The sequence below is a fragment of the Ornithodoros turicata genome, chromosome 2 (assembly GCF_037126465.1).
Source record: "Ornithodoros turicata isolate Travis chromosome 2, ASM3712646v1, whole genome shotgun sequence".
Taxonomy (NCBI): domain Eukaryota; kingdom Metazoa; phylum Arthropoda; class Arachnida; order Ixodida; family Argasidae; genus Ornithodoros; species Ornithodoros turicata.
Genome location: NC_088202.1, coordinates 78,523,758 through 78,542,454, shown reverse-complemented (window position 1 = coordinate 78,542,454; position 18,697 = coordinate 78,523,758). Strand labels below are relative to the sequence as shown.

At 46.4% G+C, this 18,697-nt stretch overlaps 1 protein-coding gene across 1 annotated transcript in view; it reads left to right on the top strand.

Moving 5' to 3' along the window:
* The window catches only part of LOC135385594 (sodium/glucose cotransporter 4-like), a 28,799-nt gene extending 10,689 nt beyond the window's left edge, over nt 1–18,110 (top strand). The window contains exons 5-14 of the mRNA XM_064615013.1: nt 5,816–5,920; nt 8,297–8,402; nt 8,494–8,574; nt 8,798–9,021; nt 11,310–11,445; nt 14,569–14,676; nt 14,767–15,086; nt 15,697–15,918; nt 16,004–16,193; nt 17,686–18,110. Coding sequence (XP_064471083.1) covers nt 5,816–5,920; nt 8,297–8,402; nt 8,494–8,574; nt 8,798–9,021; nt 11,310–11,445; nt 14,569–14,676; nt 14,767–15,086; nt 15,697–15,918; nt 16,004–16,193; nt 17,686–17,903 — 1,710 coding nt within the window. The 3' untranslated portion in view covers nt 17,904–18,110. The remainder of the gene's footprint in view (nt 1–5,815; nt 5,921–8,296; nt 8,403–8,493; nt 8,575–8,797; nt 9,022–11,309; nt 11,446–14,568; nt 14,677–14,766; nt 15,087–15,696; nt 15,919–16,003; nt 16,194–17,685) is intronic.
* The last annotated feature ends 587 nt before the right edge of the window (nt 18,111–18,697 follow it).

Genomic DNA, 18,697 nt, shown 5'->3' with positions numbered 1-18,697 from the left:
TCTGCATCTGTTTCGTTGGACTCACCGTGGAAATTATTTCCCCTGGACCAAACTGGGAATACAAAACGTTTAAATGAGCTACCGGTGAGTGAGCCCTAAAGTGAGACTAAGTTGCCCCATCGTCTTCACGGCATTCTCATTTAAGCGTTTTCTGCAACAAATGAAGAGGTCCCTCGCCCTTTCGTCAATTCAATTTAGCCCAATCGTGTCTTGGGCATCATATACTAACATCACTTAGCACGTGCATGAACCGCGAAATCAACGAGTCATCTCTTCTAGTCCAAGGTATGCGCCGTACGTCCTGGTCCACATGTTGACGTGACACGTGCATATAACCTTAAGAGAGAAGGCGAGGTCCATTGACACATATCCATAATTGTACAGCTTAGCTAGGAAATCAACGCGTACTTGCACTTTCACGTCCGTGCACAGCAGTACACAATACACATCTTATACCCCTGTCACAGAGCAAACTGGCATTGCCAGCGAATGACAGTCGCACATGTCACTCGTTTGTATTGCATCGAGCTACACGAAGAAACAGAATGTCATTCGCAAATGCTATATCACTGTCAATAATTAAGGCGCAAGGGGCCGAACATATGAAGCATTTCTATACATTAGTTATGGAAAGCATTGTTCTCAGACTGGAACATACAAAAGGACAAACATAACCCAAGCCTCAAGGTGTCGAGACATGCGTTGTTCGAATCCCTTCCTGTCTGGCTTTTTCGACGACCGGCATATTTCAACGGTACATTAGTTATGTTTTTATATCTATTTCTCGAAACTAGCGAAGCATTAGATTATTTCCCAAGAGCGTTGCGTTTGGACGACGCTCAGTTGATTAAGTACCACAAGCAAAGACAAGTACGAGTCCTATATCTGCACCACGCTTGGCAACATGGCGAATGGGAACGAGGGTAGATATCCGAAAAAGTGTTAAGTCTTCCTTCCTTTGTGTCAAAAGCTATTAAATTCGCGATAAAATATTGGATTACAACTTTTTATTCGTGTTTGATTTCTTCGAAAGGTTCGTCGTTGTTGGTTTTGCTACCTCTCTACAGCAAAGATACGCATTCAGTGCGAGAGCAAAAAGCGAATGCCATTTGGTTTCACCGTGTGACGTAGAACGAATGCCATTCCGTGCGAATGTCATTTGTTGGGAATGACATTCAATTTGCCGTGTGACAGGGTTGTTACTCCAGTATCGATCGTTAAGGGGGGATGCCACGATATTTCACCGTTAAGAATCCCCCGTTAAGAATCCCCCGTTTAAAATCCTAGATGTTAAAAATCCCAGATTTCTAAATTAAAGCTTTAATATGAAGAATGGCGGAATGGTAGTGTTGAATAATACATATTACTGACAAATATCGCAGTATTGCATGATCTTGACGTCAGTAGAAGTCATTGTTGTGAATAAAAACCAGGTTTTTGGCGACCGTTAGGCTTAGCATGGCGGCCACATCAGAGCAGCAAAAATAGTTAGAATTTGTTTAGGTTAGGTTAGTTTAGGCGTTTCTTGACAGTTCACCACGCCGTTGGTGGGCTCCCCACAGTTGGGAACGAACGCAACGCTACGCTATCGCCGTTTGGGATTTTGAACATATGGGATTCTAAACGGTGGATATTGAACGGTGGCATTTCGGGCTAAGGGTGTTCACGGCCTTATGCACCCATTTTACACCACATTTGAGGTGAGAATATGGTGTTGAAAATTGTGTTCTAGTTGGGGACATGTGACCGAAATAAAAGTATCAGTTAATGAGAGTATGAGCTATTATTTTGGCGTCAATGTGACAGAATTGACCATTTCAACATAGCTGCAACTGGTGGGCAGTAAACTGCAAAAAGGGACAAGCGTGTCTGTGCACTGAGACTGCGTAAAACTTTTAAGACGAACACACTCGTGCGTGACAGGAAACTTTCGATGAATTGCTTATCTTCAGATACTTTTTATACATAATATACAAGGTGTTTCACCTAAGGTGATAAAAAATTATAAATGGCGACGTACTCCCCTGAGGATTGTCGGACTTTCGACATTTACCTTCTGGAAACTTTTGCCACCATTGAGGAAGGCTTTGGACAATTTTTAATTCCGGGAAATTTATTGTTTGCAATTCAAATTTGAAAATTGCCAAGCGAGCCTCACTTTTTTTTTTAAATCAGAAATATGATGTCCACCACGGATAACCGCTGAGCAACAAAAACGATGTACAGTATCGCAACAGAAATAGTCGAAAAAAATTAGTAAAGAGTTTAAATAGTAAAAACTTTAAAGAGTCCCTCCACCAAACGGATACTTGTGGCGTCTTCTTCTTTGATCTTACTGTCCACTTGACGCACGATTTCGAAAATTTGCGGCATAATCTTTTGCAGCTTCGATCCACGTGCCCCTTCTGCTCAGCACAGGCTGAGGAGGCAAAGATACATCTGGCTCCAAATCTTTAAAGAGCTTCACGCGCATGGGACTCTTTGCAAACACTTTCTTCGTGTTCGATATCAGGTCAACATTTTGTAAACAGTTCTAAAAATAGCACTGTCCCTCACGGACCTTTAGTAAACTCACGGGCCTTTAGTAAACTCACGGGCTTTTAGTAAAGTATGTGTAGCATAGGTCTGTGCCCCGGTCCACGTGTGAGCTTGTCTCGCGTCTGCTGCCTCATTCCCGGGTTCATCGCTGTGGCCAGGGGGCCACTGTAGCTGGATGTCATGTCCCATTGCGACTGATGAAGTGTACACACGCAAGACATCGTTCGCGACTGAAGCCCGATCACTCTCGCGCGTAACGACTCTGATTCACGACGAATACAAACAAAATGAATCGGGGACAACTAGTCGTAGGTGTACGTCATACTCCAATGGCAGCGATTCCGCGCACAGCCACCGACGGTGCTCGGATTTGTTTCTAGTGATGGTAAGTGGTCAGGCTTTAAAGAAAAATGCCATATACGATAGACTATCGTATCCCTTTTCACCGCCGTCTGGGGTCAATGATTGAACGAAATTAAATACGTGGTTTTCCCCTCCGAGAATTCGCAGAGACCGTCACCCATCTTGAGTCCACTTGAGCAAGCCTGGGTTCTCTCTAAGAGCGTCGAGAGTACTCGTGTTTTGGAGCGTTTCTGCCTATATCGCTTCGGCCTTGGTAGATCATTCGCAGTACCCACGTGTTCTGTAAACCGCTGTACATGCCGTACAGAGAAACAAACTATTGTTTTTTTTTTTTTTCGTTTCTCAGTGAATGCCAGCAGAGGCCGGCGGCAGTATCGGTGATTTGTAATCGTCTACTCGAATGATTTTGAAGTATTTCAACGTTGCTGATACAGCTTATGCGTCTCATAATACCCCTTCCCTATTTTTCCTTTTTAAGTTATTGACCTTTACAGCAAGTGGCTTCACTCCAGGAGTGCGTCGATAGAACCGACTAACTGGTACAATGGCAAGTGGGCCGTCATCGTCCACAGGACATTACACGCTCTTCATATCGGCGGTGTGTCAAATGTACCAACTTCACGTCCTGATCAATTTCCAACTTTTTGCCTCCAACCAGGCCCTATGCACGTGAAGAAAATAATAAACGTATAAACGGTGGACTACTTAAACTCGAGCGCTACAAAATATGCACCCTTCGCACGTGAAAGTTTTGAATTGGCTATTTGATGCTTTCAACAACAACAGATAAATTAATGACGATGAATGGGGAAATTCGCCGCATGAGGTGTGGCCCACTAAACCAAGGCACAATGGACAGGATGAGATGTGTCCTGCTGATGAGATGATGAACGATGCTGAATAGGGGCGATAGTCAGTCGAGTCAGTGAGACAACACCAAAAGAATGCTAGGCAAAAACACACCACACATACACCACACATACACCAGACATACACCAGACATACACCACACATACACCACACATACACCACACATACACCACACATACACCACACATACACCACACATACACCACACATACACCACCCATACACCACACGCACACCACCCATACACCACACGCACACCACCCATACACCACACGCACACCACACGCACACCACACGCACACCACACGCACACCACACGCACACCACACGCACACCACACGCACACCACACGCACACCACACGCACACCACACGCACACCACACGCACACCACACGCACACCACACGCACACCACACGCACACCACACGCACACACAGACAGACACCACACATACAACACACGCACACACAGACAGACACCACACATACAACACACGCACACACAGACAGACACACACACAAGCAGGTACATCATAGGGTAGAGAGGAGACCGGTATCCCGGAGAAAAATCTGGAAGCACTCAAGAGCTTGTCGATGGTCGATCTGGTTAGACCAAGGGCCGAGGATGGTTGCCAATGTGAATAGCGCGATCGATTGCAGGCGACACTGCAAAGCTGTCCTTTGGGAGGTGCACAGATGGCAGTTGAGAAGCACATACCGTATTTTCACGCGTATTAGCCACGGCTTATGCGCGATTTATTTTTTTCGCGGACGCTCTGCGGCTTATCCGTGGGTGCGGCTTATCTGGTGACTATTTTTCCCTGGTACCTTCCCCATACCCCGGGTTAAACGAAAGGGCCGACAGTTCCTCATGTTTTTCGGAACAGCACCACCCTGCCAGTGCACGAACAATACCGAACATGGGCAGGTCCACTCGACATTCGAGTGGACTAACCCGTCAATCCACGAAAAACACGCAACAAGGGCACAATCCGATCTTAGTGGTAGAACACTAGAACTGACCTCCTTTGTTATACTTCATGCCAACACCGGAATGTGGACAGGGTTTATGGCCTTCCCCACGGTCTCCTTTGTCGGCAGACGCACAGGAAGGGTTCAATACACCTGTCATCGGGATAAAACGTGGTCAGCTAAGCGTCAGTTCTCATTTGACGAGAGCAGCAGCATTCGTGGACACGGGCACGGCAGTTAGAGGTGGGGCATGACTCCAACGCTGAGGCACAGCCACGACAGCGGCTTCAAACTAAAAGTCGTCAGGGCAGAACAGGGCAGCTGGCAGGGAGTACGGCGCTCACGAGCGTTGAGCGTCTCTGTTGATTTTGTATGTGCATCATTGGTTTAGCGCACAAAGCAGTCGCGTCGTATTACCCGCGGCTTATCTGCGAGTGCGGCTTATCTGCAAAAACATTTTCAAAATGTATCTAAAAACGAGTCCTGCGCCTTATCTGCGGTGCGGCTAATACGCGTGAAAATACGGTACTTGGTATCTGCCAAAACAGCACAGCGAGAGCAGAGCATAGAGTCGGAGCGGCCTTTCAGATGCTTGAAATGGGGGGGGGGGGCGAAGAGACGAAGCCTGTACTGCTTAATGCTTTCAATTTAATTTGAAGTTGGAGTATTTTATGCAGCCTGTTGTACAGAACCTCTTGTGCTTGATATATTTCTTCTTGCCACGTTATATTTTCGTCAGGTTAACTATCACCTTATCGCAGCTTCCTCTCGGCATTTTGCAGATCACATTCGCTCTTCTCTATACGGCACACGTTCCATATTATTGGCCTTCACTCAGTCACAATATGTGAAGCGATGACTCCGATTTCGTGGAGTGCGTCATATTCACACACTCAGGGAAATATTAAGAACAACTAACCTACACCGGTGGCTCTCATCCTGAGTCACTTCCCTTAACATAACCTGCAGCACGAGGTTTGCATTCTGTTTATACGTTCCACATTCATGAGTGAATTAGCCTCGGGTGCACAAGATAGACGTACCTGCATAAGGCTATGCAAATCTCCTCTAGGTATACACTATGCCCGAGTACCTGCGCAAGAGATTCGGTGGCCAAAGGATACGTGTGTACCTGTCAGTACTGGCGCTGCTGCTTTCCATATTCACCAAGATCTCGGTAAGATACACTTAAGTTTCTTTGCAAGACTTAGATGAAGTGCAATCAAACACTTCGTTGAAGTACGTCTAGAACACGAGTTCTAGTAACTCGGAACAGTGTATGCATATACAGGATGTTTCAATATTAATGCAAAAAACATACTGAAATGCAGGCTACGGAAAAATGTACGACAAACGGCATTTACCTGTAGGGAATTTTTGTCACTTATTACGAATGATTTCATGAAATTTTAATTCAAAAGAAATTTGATTTCCTGAATTGAACTTTGAAATGTGCCGTTTTGAAGTAATGTTTTGTTACTACAAATTAAGTCGAAACTTCTCTCACTCATGTGTGTTACCACATCTACGTGTTCCTTTTTTTTTTGTCTTGTTATAATTAGGAATGACATTGCGGGCATGCCCACATCCACGACAAAATGTAGTGTAATGGGACCAGCTGGAACAAAACCTGTACTGAGTCAGACCAATGGCGCTCATTTCTCCGTCAAGCTAATACACGAAGCGTCAAAGAAGGTGTTGGTCCCCTCCTCGTCCTGTTTCCATCTCTCTGTTGTTACAAGATAATAGCTGCGTAGTAATCTTGCTGCCATTATCAGCTACGAGCGGCGTAAAGACGTGGACAGGTGAGACAGGATAGCGGGAAGGAGTAGACGTAGAGTGACTCTAGGAAGGAGCGGGGGACGGGTGTATGTGTTAGTATGCGTCCTGGGCAGACTTCAGGGGGCTACTGAAACGGGTTTACACATTTTCGGCTATTCCTAGCTGCATTCGCAAGCTTAGTGTTTGGTTGGGAAATAAACGATTGATTAGAAAGAAAACTCTATGCTCAGAATCACACAAGTATGAGGAAGGTAGAGCCCAGCGGTTTCATGAATGTCTGATGTGCCACTGATTGTTAAAGCGGCAGTCCGAACCCGAACCACAGTTGAACCAACGCTCTCACAAGCTTTCTTACGATGCTCAGCGTCGCTGTGCAAAATCTGTCAATGAAATTCGTAGCCAGTTATTTACAATTGTATTTTCTAGCCAGCGCTTTCAGTGCTCGGTCATCACTGCGGGCGCGCAAGGCCGCAGCCTCGTGGACCCTGCCTGACAAAAAAAAAATCACTGCTCGTCTCTCAGGTAAAAATAGAAGATTGTCTCACTTGGCGTCTAAAGTACAGACATGACGCCACCTTTTCAAAAATAATCAAGGAAATCGAAGATGGCATTTTTGAGAAAATTGAGATGCAACATTGGCAATTTTCGCCTACCATGTACGATTCTCAAACTAATAACACAGAAACCAATGGGCTGAGAAAAATAAACTCTATACAGCACGAAAGCTCTTTGAACATCCTATCGAATGGCGCTAAGCACGACGCCTTTAGACGTTCCGTCATTAAGCAAATTGGTAACAAAGCTTGGCCTTTTTGAACGTTTGCGCCATGTTTCTCATTTTTTAACAGAAAATATGTGGCCCTCAGAGTTCTGTGGGTGGCTGTCGACAGTGTCTATGGTGCAGCCTATAATCACAAAAAACCTCCAGTTCCTAGGCATAAAATCAGCCGTGCTAGATCCCGTCAAAGTCGGTACAGAAGAAAGCGCGCTCAAGCAGCCTCAGACTTTCCTCCTCTTCCACGCGGAAACTACTCTACGCACGAGCGTCACACGTGGCGCGATTTGCGTCGTTTGAACTGTCCTCCAACATATTTTTTTTCTGGGCCAATTAAAAAATACGACTTTTACGCGTTGTTCGATTTAAAATGAAACTACCCAGGAGTGGCCACGTAACGCTTTTGAGCCAAGCGTGAGTGGTCCTCATCCTTATGTTCACGTCGCTTGGTTGGTGCGCCGAGACGGATATTCTATATGAACGTATAGTTCCTCGGTTTGACGCTCGGTGTGCTGCACTCACACGACGAAATCGAATGTTTAAAATTCGGATTTAGAGAAACCGTGGGATTTTAATGCATGGATTTTCGCATGGGGAGTCCTTTTTGGATGCTTTATAGACTGAGTACGAAAGTGCTCCCACAGCTTCTGGTCAGAGTCCCTTTAAGCCGAAAGACAATGTTTTTACTGTATCTCAAAGACCGACCGGCCACCATAGCGACGACGGCTATTGTGCTGTCGCTGATGCTTAGGTCACAGTCACGGGTCACAGTGAAACCGAATCTGGATAACCGTTCGTTTTTCTTGTTTATCTCAAAAACGACTCTCTACTGGGTGAAATTTTTTACTCAAGTCCTTTCACTCGAGCGTCCTGGAGCAGCTGGTCGCACCAGTGCAACCTACGTTTGCATTTTTTTCTTTATTTCTATTTTCACTTAAGTGACAGTAGACAACAAAAAAGATCTCGTAAGTGAAAATTATACTTGTTGCTTTGCAGACCGATTTATTTGCTGGAGCCATATTCATTAAACAAGCTCTCGACTGGAACCCTTACGTGTCTGTCAGTATTCTGCTGGCTATAGCATGTATCTTCACTGTAGCCGGTAAGCACTGCTTGTCGTTATAGTTGACCCTGGGCACATTATGAAGTCGGTGTTACGATGCCTTACCGAACCTTGCTCTCGTTTTGTCCAGGTGGATTGAGCGCTGTGATATGGACAGATTTTGTACAGACCATCCTGATGGTTGTCGGCGCTTTTGCTCTTATGGTTCTCAGTGAGTGACATTTCGTGTGTTCTACTGTATACAAGCTCATCGTATTATATTGGGAACAAGTGAAAGAAGGAAAGTGAATTAATGGTCCACGGTTGCGCACATAATGGCCTTATCAATTCTATATAATGGAAAATACCCAGCCAATTTCTGAATATGACTAAGTCAGAAGGCAGGCGTGAATGAGTGGAAACAGAGGTGAGCTACGTGCTCGGCAACCTTTCAGGTCTTATTGAGGTTGGAGGCTTCGACGGGCTGATGAGGCAGTTCAAATACGCCGTGCCGCGAGACGACAGTTATGTCATCTACACGGCGGATAACGTATCCTGTTCCAAAGTTCCCGACAACTATCAGAGCCTGCTCCGTTCTGCATCGGACCCAGAGCTTCCCTGGACTGGTGTTGTATTTGGCATCACTATATCTGCTGTCTGGTGTTGGTGCTCAGATCAGGTAACGCATCCTCTTTACGTGCACCAACGGTATAGCCTTTCACTATGCTTAAAGTTCTCGTTGTAATGATAAAGATGCCAAAAGAGAGCCTGAGCAGGTAGCTAGTGGTCCAGTATTGATTCTCCGGTATTGCTTGTAAATGACAGCATTGAAAAGGAAACTCAGACAGACGCATGTACTGCTTGCGACACGGTTGTCTGAAACCAGCACCCGGTGGTTTATTCAATCTCAAATCTTGATGTGCTGCAAGATCAGTTATTTTGAATAAGAAACACTTGCAGCATATGGTTCACCCTCAAATACAATATTGGAACATCTTCGATGGCAATCAAGAAAATATTTGCTGCAGAACTACTGACAAGCGATTTCAGACAACCGTGTCGCGCAGGGTGCTTATTAGAGCACTGCACGGGCCCGGGCATACCCGAAAGCCCGGCCCTGCCCGCGGGCCGGGCCGGGCCGCGTTAAGGACTTTGCCGTGTAAAGGACTTCGCGTTTTTATGCGGGTCTGGGCCGGGCTCGGCTTTCAGCCACCGGGCCCGGGCGGGGTACGGGCTTGACAACGCCGACCATGGTCGGGCATGTAGCGAACATATTTGGCGAGACTGGACAGCTCAATTTTAATGTCACTGTTTTTTTTTTCATTGGGTATGGTGCATCATGGTATTCTCATCTGAGAACTATCACTTATTTATATGTGATCATGCTTATTTCGTGTAATGGTTCTGGATTTCACATGTGCAGTCACACACATTTGGGGACGTTTGGTGTGGCGGGCGTGCTGATCAAGTCCGGCACGGGGGTCAGTTATGTTAGGTGTTCTGACATATTTCGTTCGCGTGAGAGTTCGAGAAGGGGAGATAACACTGGTACATGCACAATAGAGCGGAAATGAGTCGCTCTTGATCCGCAAGGTACTTAGATATCGCCCTCGCGCCACTGCGCGATGCCTTCCCAAGCAAGCAAGCAAGCAAGCACCAAGCACACAGCGGCTGGCTGGCAGAGGAACACAGCCTGTAAAACACAGAGTGTACCTCCTCACTCTCCACCAATTAGCTGTGTCCTTTTCCTCGTTGCGCTGTGCTCTTCCAATACGCGGGTTTCAAGGGAGACCAGACCAGAGCATAGCGCACGTGAAAAGAACCCCAGGTGGTCCAGGTTATTCGCACTCCTACCCTGCGGCATGTGCAACATGTCACCACACTGCGCAGACAAACCTTACGTGTAACATCGTAGTACCGCAGTACCATTTGTGCTCTTTAGTAAATCTAAATACGCCTCCGAGCCTCGAGAACACATTGAGCAGAGGCGAGCTGCATGGGACGGGGCCTGAGCATGGAAACAGTCGGGTACGGGCTGGGCCCGGGCCGGCGGTGTCGGGCTCGGGCCGGGCCCGGGCTGGAAATCTATAGAAGACGTCGGGCCTGCGCCGGGCACCGGCCTGAAAATTAGGCCCGTGCAGTGCTCTAGTGCGTATACGCTGTTCTCTTCTCCAGCCAGCCTCGCGCCCAGCGCTTTCGCACCCAGCACGTTCCAGCAAGGAGGAAAACGATACCACGGAGGAAGCATACGTCCCGCGTGTTTTCCTTCTCTCTGGCTTGTGCGGTAAACAGCCTTCAACGTGCTTCCCCAGCTAGACAGCGCTGCGGTTCAATCATGGCAACGTCCACGGGAAAACGGTGTATACAGACATGCTGATAACTGTTTTTTCCAGCATCACGGCACACCTTTCCATATTGCCATTTAAATGATTGACGTGACGACTATAATTAGATTACGTTACTCGATTGCACTTCACTCGTGAGCTTCTTTCGCTGAATGATATAGAAAGACTCGCGATCAACGGGCTATGCGCAAAGACCCCTCTAACATACCCCCCATCCACAGTGCGCATTGGTCTCATCCATTCAATACTTAACTCACCTGCAACCCTTCACCCTCCACCACTTCAGCCCTTTAAGGCTATGGTCTTGGTGATGCGCACTCGCATGCGGCCAATACGTTCACGTGTGTGGTTCTAGGAAGCTGAGAGTGAACGCTCCCGTCCCGTCCCGTCCCGTCCCATATGCCCCGCGTTTATTTCTGTTTAATTATTTCTGCCTCATAGACGAAAATGATGACGACGACCATGATGCTCTTGATAAGTATAAAGCGAAAACGAGGAACACAGTACCATATTTCTTTCACGCTAACTACTATTTAGTTGCCGCAGCCGTGCCCTACAAGTTCAAAGCAAAAAAGCAGATGTGAAGCCCTGATATCGTTTCTTGCGTCTCAATTTTCACTAGGTAATTGTCCAACGTGCTCTTTCCGCGAAGAACATATCCCACGCCAAAGGTGGCTGTATCCTTGCTGGGTTCCTTAAGCTACTTCCCATGTACTTGCTTGTACTACCTGGTATGGCCGCTCGCGTGTTGTATCCAGGTAAGCGGTTTCTGTTTGAGTCGTTCTTTTTACAAGTCTGCATCATGCTACGTAAGAACAGCATCTCAATAAGTTAATGTTATGCGTTTCGAGCTCTACAGCCTTAGCATTATGTATAAGTCTATACCCTTGATGACTAATAATTTCGAATAGGTTCTGTGTCGTTTCCGTATCAGTGACGTAGCCAAAAAAAAAAAAAAAAGAAAAGAAAAACAATAGGGAGGGGTTCTATAGGGACCCTACATGGAGGAGGAGGAGGAGGAGGATCCTCATCTCGTTTCGCTCTCCCAAATCCACTACAAAAGGTACGATTTCGGGGAGTGGGCTTGAACCAACGAAACCCCCTGACCAATGTGCCATGCCGTGGCATTGTGGTAGCCACGACCTACTTAATAAGAGAGCGACCAGGTCACTTTCCCAAATCCCTATGGAGCGGCTGCCCGCGGAACCTCCTCGCAATTTCCTCCTCTCACAGGTGAAACGCCCGCTTGGCGCGCTGCCCACATTCCCTAAAACAGGGGGACTCCGCATTGGGACATGTGACGAGATGGCGTTCGTATTGACTCGTGTACATCTTTTCGATGTCCATATTGATTTGTAGTGTACAACATCGACTCCTGTGCTCGTTTTGTCGGGGTATACTTTACATGGACGCCGTTTATTTTGTTTTCTCGTGCGATGACATATTGGTACGCAGTACTTCATACCACGCCGTCCTTGAAAAGCAAGTTCCCCCATACCTGGGAGAACTTGGGAGGTACCCGGGTTCGAGTCCCGGAGCTGGATGTGCAGTGTAGATTTTTTCGTGGGTTTTCATCAGACACGTTTAGACATATCTCCGCACAATTCCCCTGAAGTTGCCCCAGGACGCGTTTCCCTCCAGGGCTTTAGTCGTAACATCTGTGAGGCAGACAACAGTGAGCCCTTTCACCACCCCCATATCGCTGTCCAATCAACTCATTGGCGATCCAGCAGTGGAGACAATCATGCTCTGGCACGTGGAAGTGCGCGCAGGGACTGAAACCGGGGCCAAACCGAAGACGACTTGGAACCCAAATTTCTTCCATATCCACATCTGCAATCCACCATTCGCAACTAACCAAAGCCGCAACCTGAACCTAATTATGTGATTTCGGTTACCGGTTTATAAGAATATGCTCACGCGTGAACGCGATCAGCTTTGGATGCGATATATATTTCTTTACAACTCTGATTAGTGGCGTTGAACGTGCTTCTGCGACATCCACGCGGCCAGCAGATACATCCTAAAGAAAACCGAAAAAGTACCGGTTCAACTGCTTGGTTACCGGTAACCACAAGCATTAAAACGGCGAGCCTCCTACCTGTAACAGCTTTCAGAGTTCTGACACTGAACCGTAACCAAACCGATATCCGCTTCGGTTCCAGTCCTTCAGTGATAGACTAAGGCCCGGTTTCACCATCACCAATTAGCATTTGAACCGAGAACAACGGTCCCTTAACTTGAATTTAACGCTTAACTATGCTACACGAAAGGAAGTTACTGTCACTGGAATATTCATCAGATCACGCAACGCTGGGTCTTAGTCCAGAGTTAACCACTGTTGGTAAAAAAGGGCCATAGGTTAAGAGCAGTTCCTGCTGCTCTTCCTGTGGCGATACGCTCCTGTATGCCGTTATTTAAATTTAAGATTAATTTAAAGTTGGTGCCACCACGCACTGAACAAGTGCGTCTGTATGTACACACTCGGTATCTCCAAAGTGAATTGTTGTAGGAAATCTCTTCTACATGCTCAAAAAGAAAAGGAAGAAATGTTAGTAATATGCTAAGGGGCAAAGTAAAAGTGACCGCAGCTGAATTGCAAGGTTTTGGAGAAATATCTCAGATGGATGGACAGCACACTTTTTCGCTTTTTACGCGAGGAGGCATCTTGCCTTGCAAAAAAGCACTACGGAATAAACCATGCTCATGTGAACTGAGGTCTTCGTGGCGGTTTGGTGCGTAAAGATGACGATATGTTTGGCAAAAAACAAAAAAAGAAGGCACAAATATCTGCACAAATAAGGCACACGGATGCGAAGAAGTCCGTAGAAAGCTACCGCATAAGCACTACAACCAACCCCCATTGAAGTAGGGAATGTCGGCAGCGCCACCAATGCTCCTGCGGCAAACATGTGAAACAAAAAAGCCGGCGCTGGAAGGGGGGTCAAGTGAACTGGTCGTTCTCTTATTAAGTAGGTCGTGGTGGTAGCACCCGTGATGTAGTTACATCGGATGTATCCACAAACCACATCATGAAAATAGTTCGTAGGCTATACTGCCCGGTGTAACACATTCAAAGTCACTGAAAGAACAATAACAACAGATTATGACGATGATAGTGTTTTCAGTGCAACAGCAAATTGTAGCTTTCTTCGGAGTTAATGCCTGTCATTCGTGCCAGCACTGGAAGTGGCTAAAAAAATTCAGCCTATAGACTTTTCCATGGACATACAACTTGAGACGAAGGTCTTTTAGAACTTTTTAAAATCTGTATTCCCTTTGTAGTGTACCAGAGATGAGAGTTGCAATGCAACAGAGGTGGCTACAAATAAAGAATGCATGATGATGGGATGATGTGTTTCATCGCAGAAATTGGGTAATACGAGTTGGATGCGATGAAGGAGGTGGGACATACACACACGAGGATAGAGAGCTACATAGGACAATGAATTTCCTTTAGCCATGCTTGTAAAGGGCGGTACCCGCGCGAATCTCCCACTGGCATTCGCTGGCGTGATCATAAATGGCGTGATCATGGCGTGCGTTGAGGGAAAACCCGTTTTCCCTCAACACAATACACACGCACTAGGTTTACGCACCGTACAACGCAATAAAACTTCACGATTTCATCCGGAACGTGTAACCGGACCCCATGCTTCTTTACATCGTAGTTAAAAGGCCATTCAACCAATCACTTCTTATTTTAAAGAAATTGTAAAATAAGGCTAAAGACATTTCACACCAGCTTATGGCTCTTCTGTACTGTTGTAGTTATTATGCCTCGCTGGGAGTGTCTTATCTTTCATTGGAGTATAATTGTCGCAATTTCCAATAGTACAGTGTCTTATTCAAAGTTGTATTTATGTATTACGTTATCAAAGACTTCGTGGCGTGCTCTAAACCGGAACGTTGTCGTGAAGTGTGTCAGAACGACAACGGTTGCAGCAACATTGCCTATCCATTGCTGGTGATCAAACTCATGCCCGTAGGTAAATATCCACTTTGTCTATACCGCGCCCATCGTTATACTTGCCCACACCAACCCTTCCAAATATTATTTGCGTTGTTTCTTTCTGCAGGTGCCCGGGGCATGATGCTGTCGGTTATGTTAGCAGCGTTGATGTCTTCATTGACGTCTATCTTCAATAGTTCTTCGACTATCTTCACCATCGACATTTGGAGGAAGTTCCGCAAGAACGCGTCTCACGTCGAACTTTTAATTGTGGGTCGCAGTTTCGTCGTCGTTTTAGGGGCGATCGGTGTCGTGTGGATGCCCATCATCGAAGCATTTCCAAATAGCCAGCTATTTCACTACGTACAAAGTGTTACAAGTTGTCTGGCGCCACCCGTCAGCGCTGTCTACGTTCTTGCAGTGGCCTGGGCACGTATTAACGAACCGGTGAGGAACTCCAACTTACGTCGAACATACAAATATAATTTGAGTGCTCCGTCATACTGGTCTGTCTTAAGACAGGACCAGTTCTTCTGAAGTCAACGACGGGAAGTTTTCATTCGCATACCACGCACGAAGTACACCTTGGCTAAAATCTTAGGGTACGAGCGTGTTTCACGACGTTTGAGGTTCTCCTAACCGCATTCTGCAGCGCCATTTGTGGTCGTGTAGCCGGATGTTGTTCCGTGCACAGGCACGTGTCTACTACAATGCGGCTCTGAAAAATTCCAACTCCAATGCACTGCCAAATCCACACGCAAAGGCATTCGTGAGAAGCCTCTTGGTCTGCTGCAGGGGCTTCCGGGTAACGCTGAATAGCGGGCACGGCCTGACATCTTTTAAAAATTTGTGGGCCGCTTCGTTTGGGAAACCCACAGTTTGGGAACCCGTGCACTAGAGGAAAGCAAGAAGACCGCGCCAGGGGTTACCCGCTACGACATTCCGCGTTGCGTTCAAAAGAAAATTTCCGGTACATAAATGAAGAAGTGGGCTCACGTCAATATAGTATACTTTGCAGTCTTTGCACCTAAATGAACGCTCCTATTTCGTTTTACAGGGCGCCTTCTGGGGCTTGATGAGCGGCCTAGTCATCGGCATGATTCGCTTTATATGGGAATTCTGGTACTCTGTTCCCGCTTGTGGAAGCGTTATTTCTGATCCAAGGCCCGCTGTCTTGTCGAGCGTTCACTACCTGCACTTTGGCATTCTCCTTTTTATCATCACTATCATTATTACTACAGTGGTCAGTCTTCTAACACTACCCATCGAAGCCACACAGGTACACGACGTACATTCTTATGTCCACACATATTCCATTGCGAATGTTACCAGAATTGCGATTCACACAATTTTCTTCTTTTCAGCTACATCGATTGACGTACGCGACGCGCCATAAGAAAGAAATCCGAGAAGACCAGGACAAAAGTCGGAAAAAATCAGTCCTTCAAATAATTTACAAAGGCAATGACAATCTCACCTGCAATATAGGCACGTGTGAGTACCTAGAAGACATCCATGGTATGGATCATGAGGCTTCGACATTGTCAAAGAAACGTAAGTGAAGATAGAAAGCAGTCACGCGTGCGCAGGGAGAGTATAGTACAATGGAACTTTTTCGCACACGCGTTGTATCCTACCGGCTGTTCAGCGAAACAACGTTGGCGCGCGCCAAAATACGACCGGCGCCATTTTGGCGCCATCTATTGAATATGTAGGGAACCCTCTCCAGCACCGTCAAAGTCACAGAGCATGAGCAGAAGCGTTGTGAAAAAGGTCCATTATTTCTGCAATCCCATGCGAAGTCTTTGTTGTGGGAGGAGGAAGGGAGGAGAGAAGTTTTCTCGGAGGCTTCACACATCCATCAGACGGTCACAATTTTCGAACTTGGAGGTTCTAATGCTTACGCATTAAAACGGATTTTACGCATGTCCTACTCGAGAAGGCCGACAATGCGGAGCGCGCCCTCGTTGGTCTCGTCAAACGACACGTCAGGAAGATTGTTTGAGGAAATTCGAAGGCAGGAGCGGTCCTTCCAACTTTTTTCCATTGGGACGGGCGTTCTATAGGCGTTCCAACCTTCGCATTGCATTATGGGATTCTCCTGTCTTCCACGTGACCGCTCACGTGATTTCAAGAGCATGCGCACGCCAGCTTCCAAAGCAGACTACGGCAGTCGTGGTTGCCTTACAGTTCAGATATCTGCAGTGTGATGAACGGGCGCGTGCGGTTTTATTTGTGTGTGTTCGGAGGCTTACTTTCCATTACAAGACCAGTCACGGCCGGCAGGACAAGCACACAGAACTAGAAACATCATTCGGTGGCAACGTTTGTGTGACGACGTGGCCACGTTTTGTGTGTTTGTTGCTGAAGTGGAAAAGGTCGTTAATTAAACTTGTACAACCAAGAAGGAAACCAAATTAATCTGCATCTGTAGCACAGCTTGCAAACGAACGATTCAAGATGACTCTCACACGCACAAAGGCACGAAACAACCGAAAAAGTACGTACTTAAGAATGAAACGTTATTCACGTGACAGAGCTGCTTTCTGTTGAACGACAGCCGCAGCTGTAGTAAGAACACGTTAACATATATAACGTGTTTCCGGTCCTCGCATTTTATGAATAAATGGCTTTGGAAAAGCATAAAAGCACGGAAAGCAGCGCGAGCGACAAAGCGTTGCTAAACCGAAACTTTAGAGAGGATCACGTGATGGACAGGAAGTAATGGCGGTTTTAACACGAGCGACCGCCAGAGGGGTCCCACGGAAATCTGTTCGAAACGGTCGCTCCTGTGCTTCCTTCCTCCATGCCTGAAGACCTCTCCACATTCTCGCGCTTCTTGAGACTGTAAAGGAAAGCGGCTTCTTTCGTCCATAAATCACGGACGAGGCAGCCCATGAATCTCGTACCTTTTATGTCAAGGTAATCGGGTCTCTCATTCCGCCAAGAGGAGTAATTTTTCCACTTTAGTGCTCCTTGAAGATGTGTCATGTACCTGTCCATGTCTTTTTTACACGTTTCTCCGTTGCGTGGTATAATTTTGTAGCCGAGTCAAGGTTGAAACGCCTGATGCTGTGTATCTGTGGTGTGACTCAAAGCCAAGTACAAGCCCCGAAAGACAACTCAGGACTGCTCAATGAGGAAGAATCTACTCTACAGGCAGCTGAATCTCTGAAAGAAACCCCTCTATGGGAAGAGGTGTGCAACGCCGGCGCTGTTGTTCTTATGATCGTTTGCGCTTTCATGTGGGGCTACTACGCGTGATGCCACTCAAGTTCCACCTGTTCAAAATCTTACGGCAGTCCTCGAACCTCGGTTTCAACAGTATTCCAGCGCTGCTACAGACCATGTCCTTGCACTGCAAGTCTCGTATAGCCGCTAAGACCTCAAACTATGAATGTTTTGAAATGATATGCAATGAAGAAATCTGTGAATCAAATCAATCAATACATAAATATATTTTATCACTTCTTGGACTTTGTTTCAAATTAGTAGTATATCTTAAACTCCGCACGTTGCACCCTTCTATTATACTAGGCTGTGCTATCGCTGTCGCATAGACCGTTTCATACTTATAGGTATATTAACAGACGCGATAGCATTTCTTTAAAGGGAGACTTCGCAAGGATTCGAAAAAAAAAAAAAAATAGGTGAGCATCATATCGAACACGAACCAGCCCCTCCATACCGAATACAACATACGCATTCATTTTGCGCTAGTAATTCGTAAATGATGACAAAAGCAAACGGAAATGGGAAGAGCAGAAAAAAGAGCTCCATCCTACACCGGTTCGTCCGGAGGAGGATTCCGTGACGTCACCCAGCACTGTCTCATTCTTCAGTGCCCCAATCTCACCCTCTACGCGTTCATTTTATTTTTGTTTAATTCATCATTTCTTTAATGTTTCATGACTTTTAAGTCATACCAGGGAACACATGGTAGTTTAGTAGACATCCAGACCAGTTCTAACCTTAGACTTTAGGGATAATGACCTGACTAGACGTCAGAAGTCTTACCATTATGTAGATGTCAAAAATTAGTGATTTACAAGAAATCT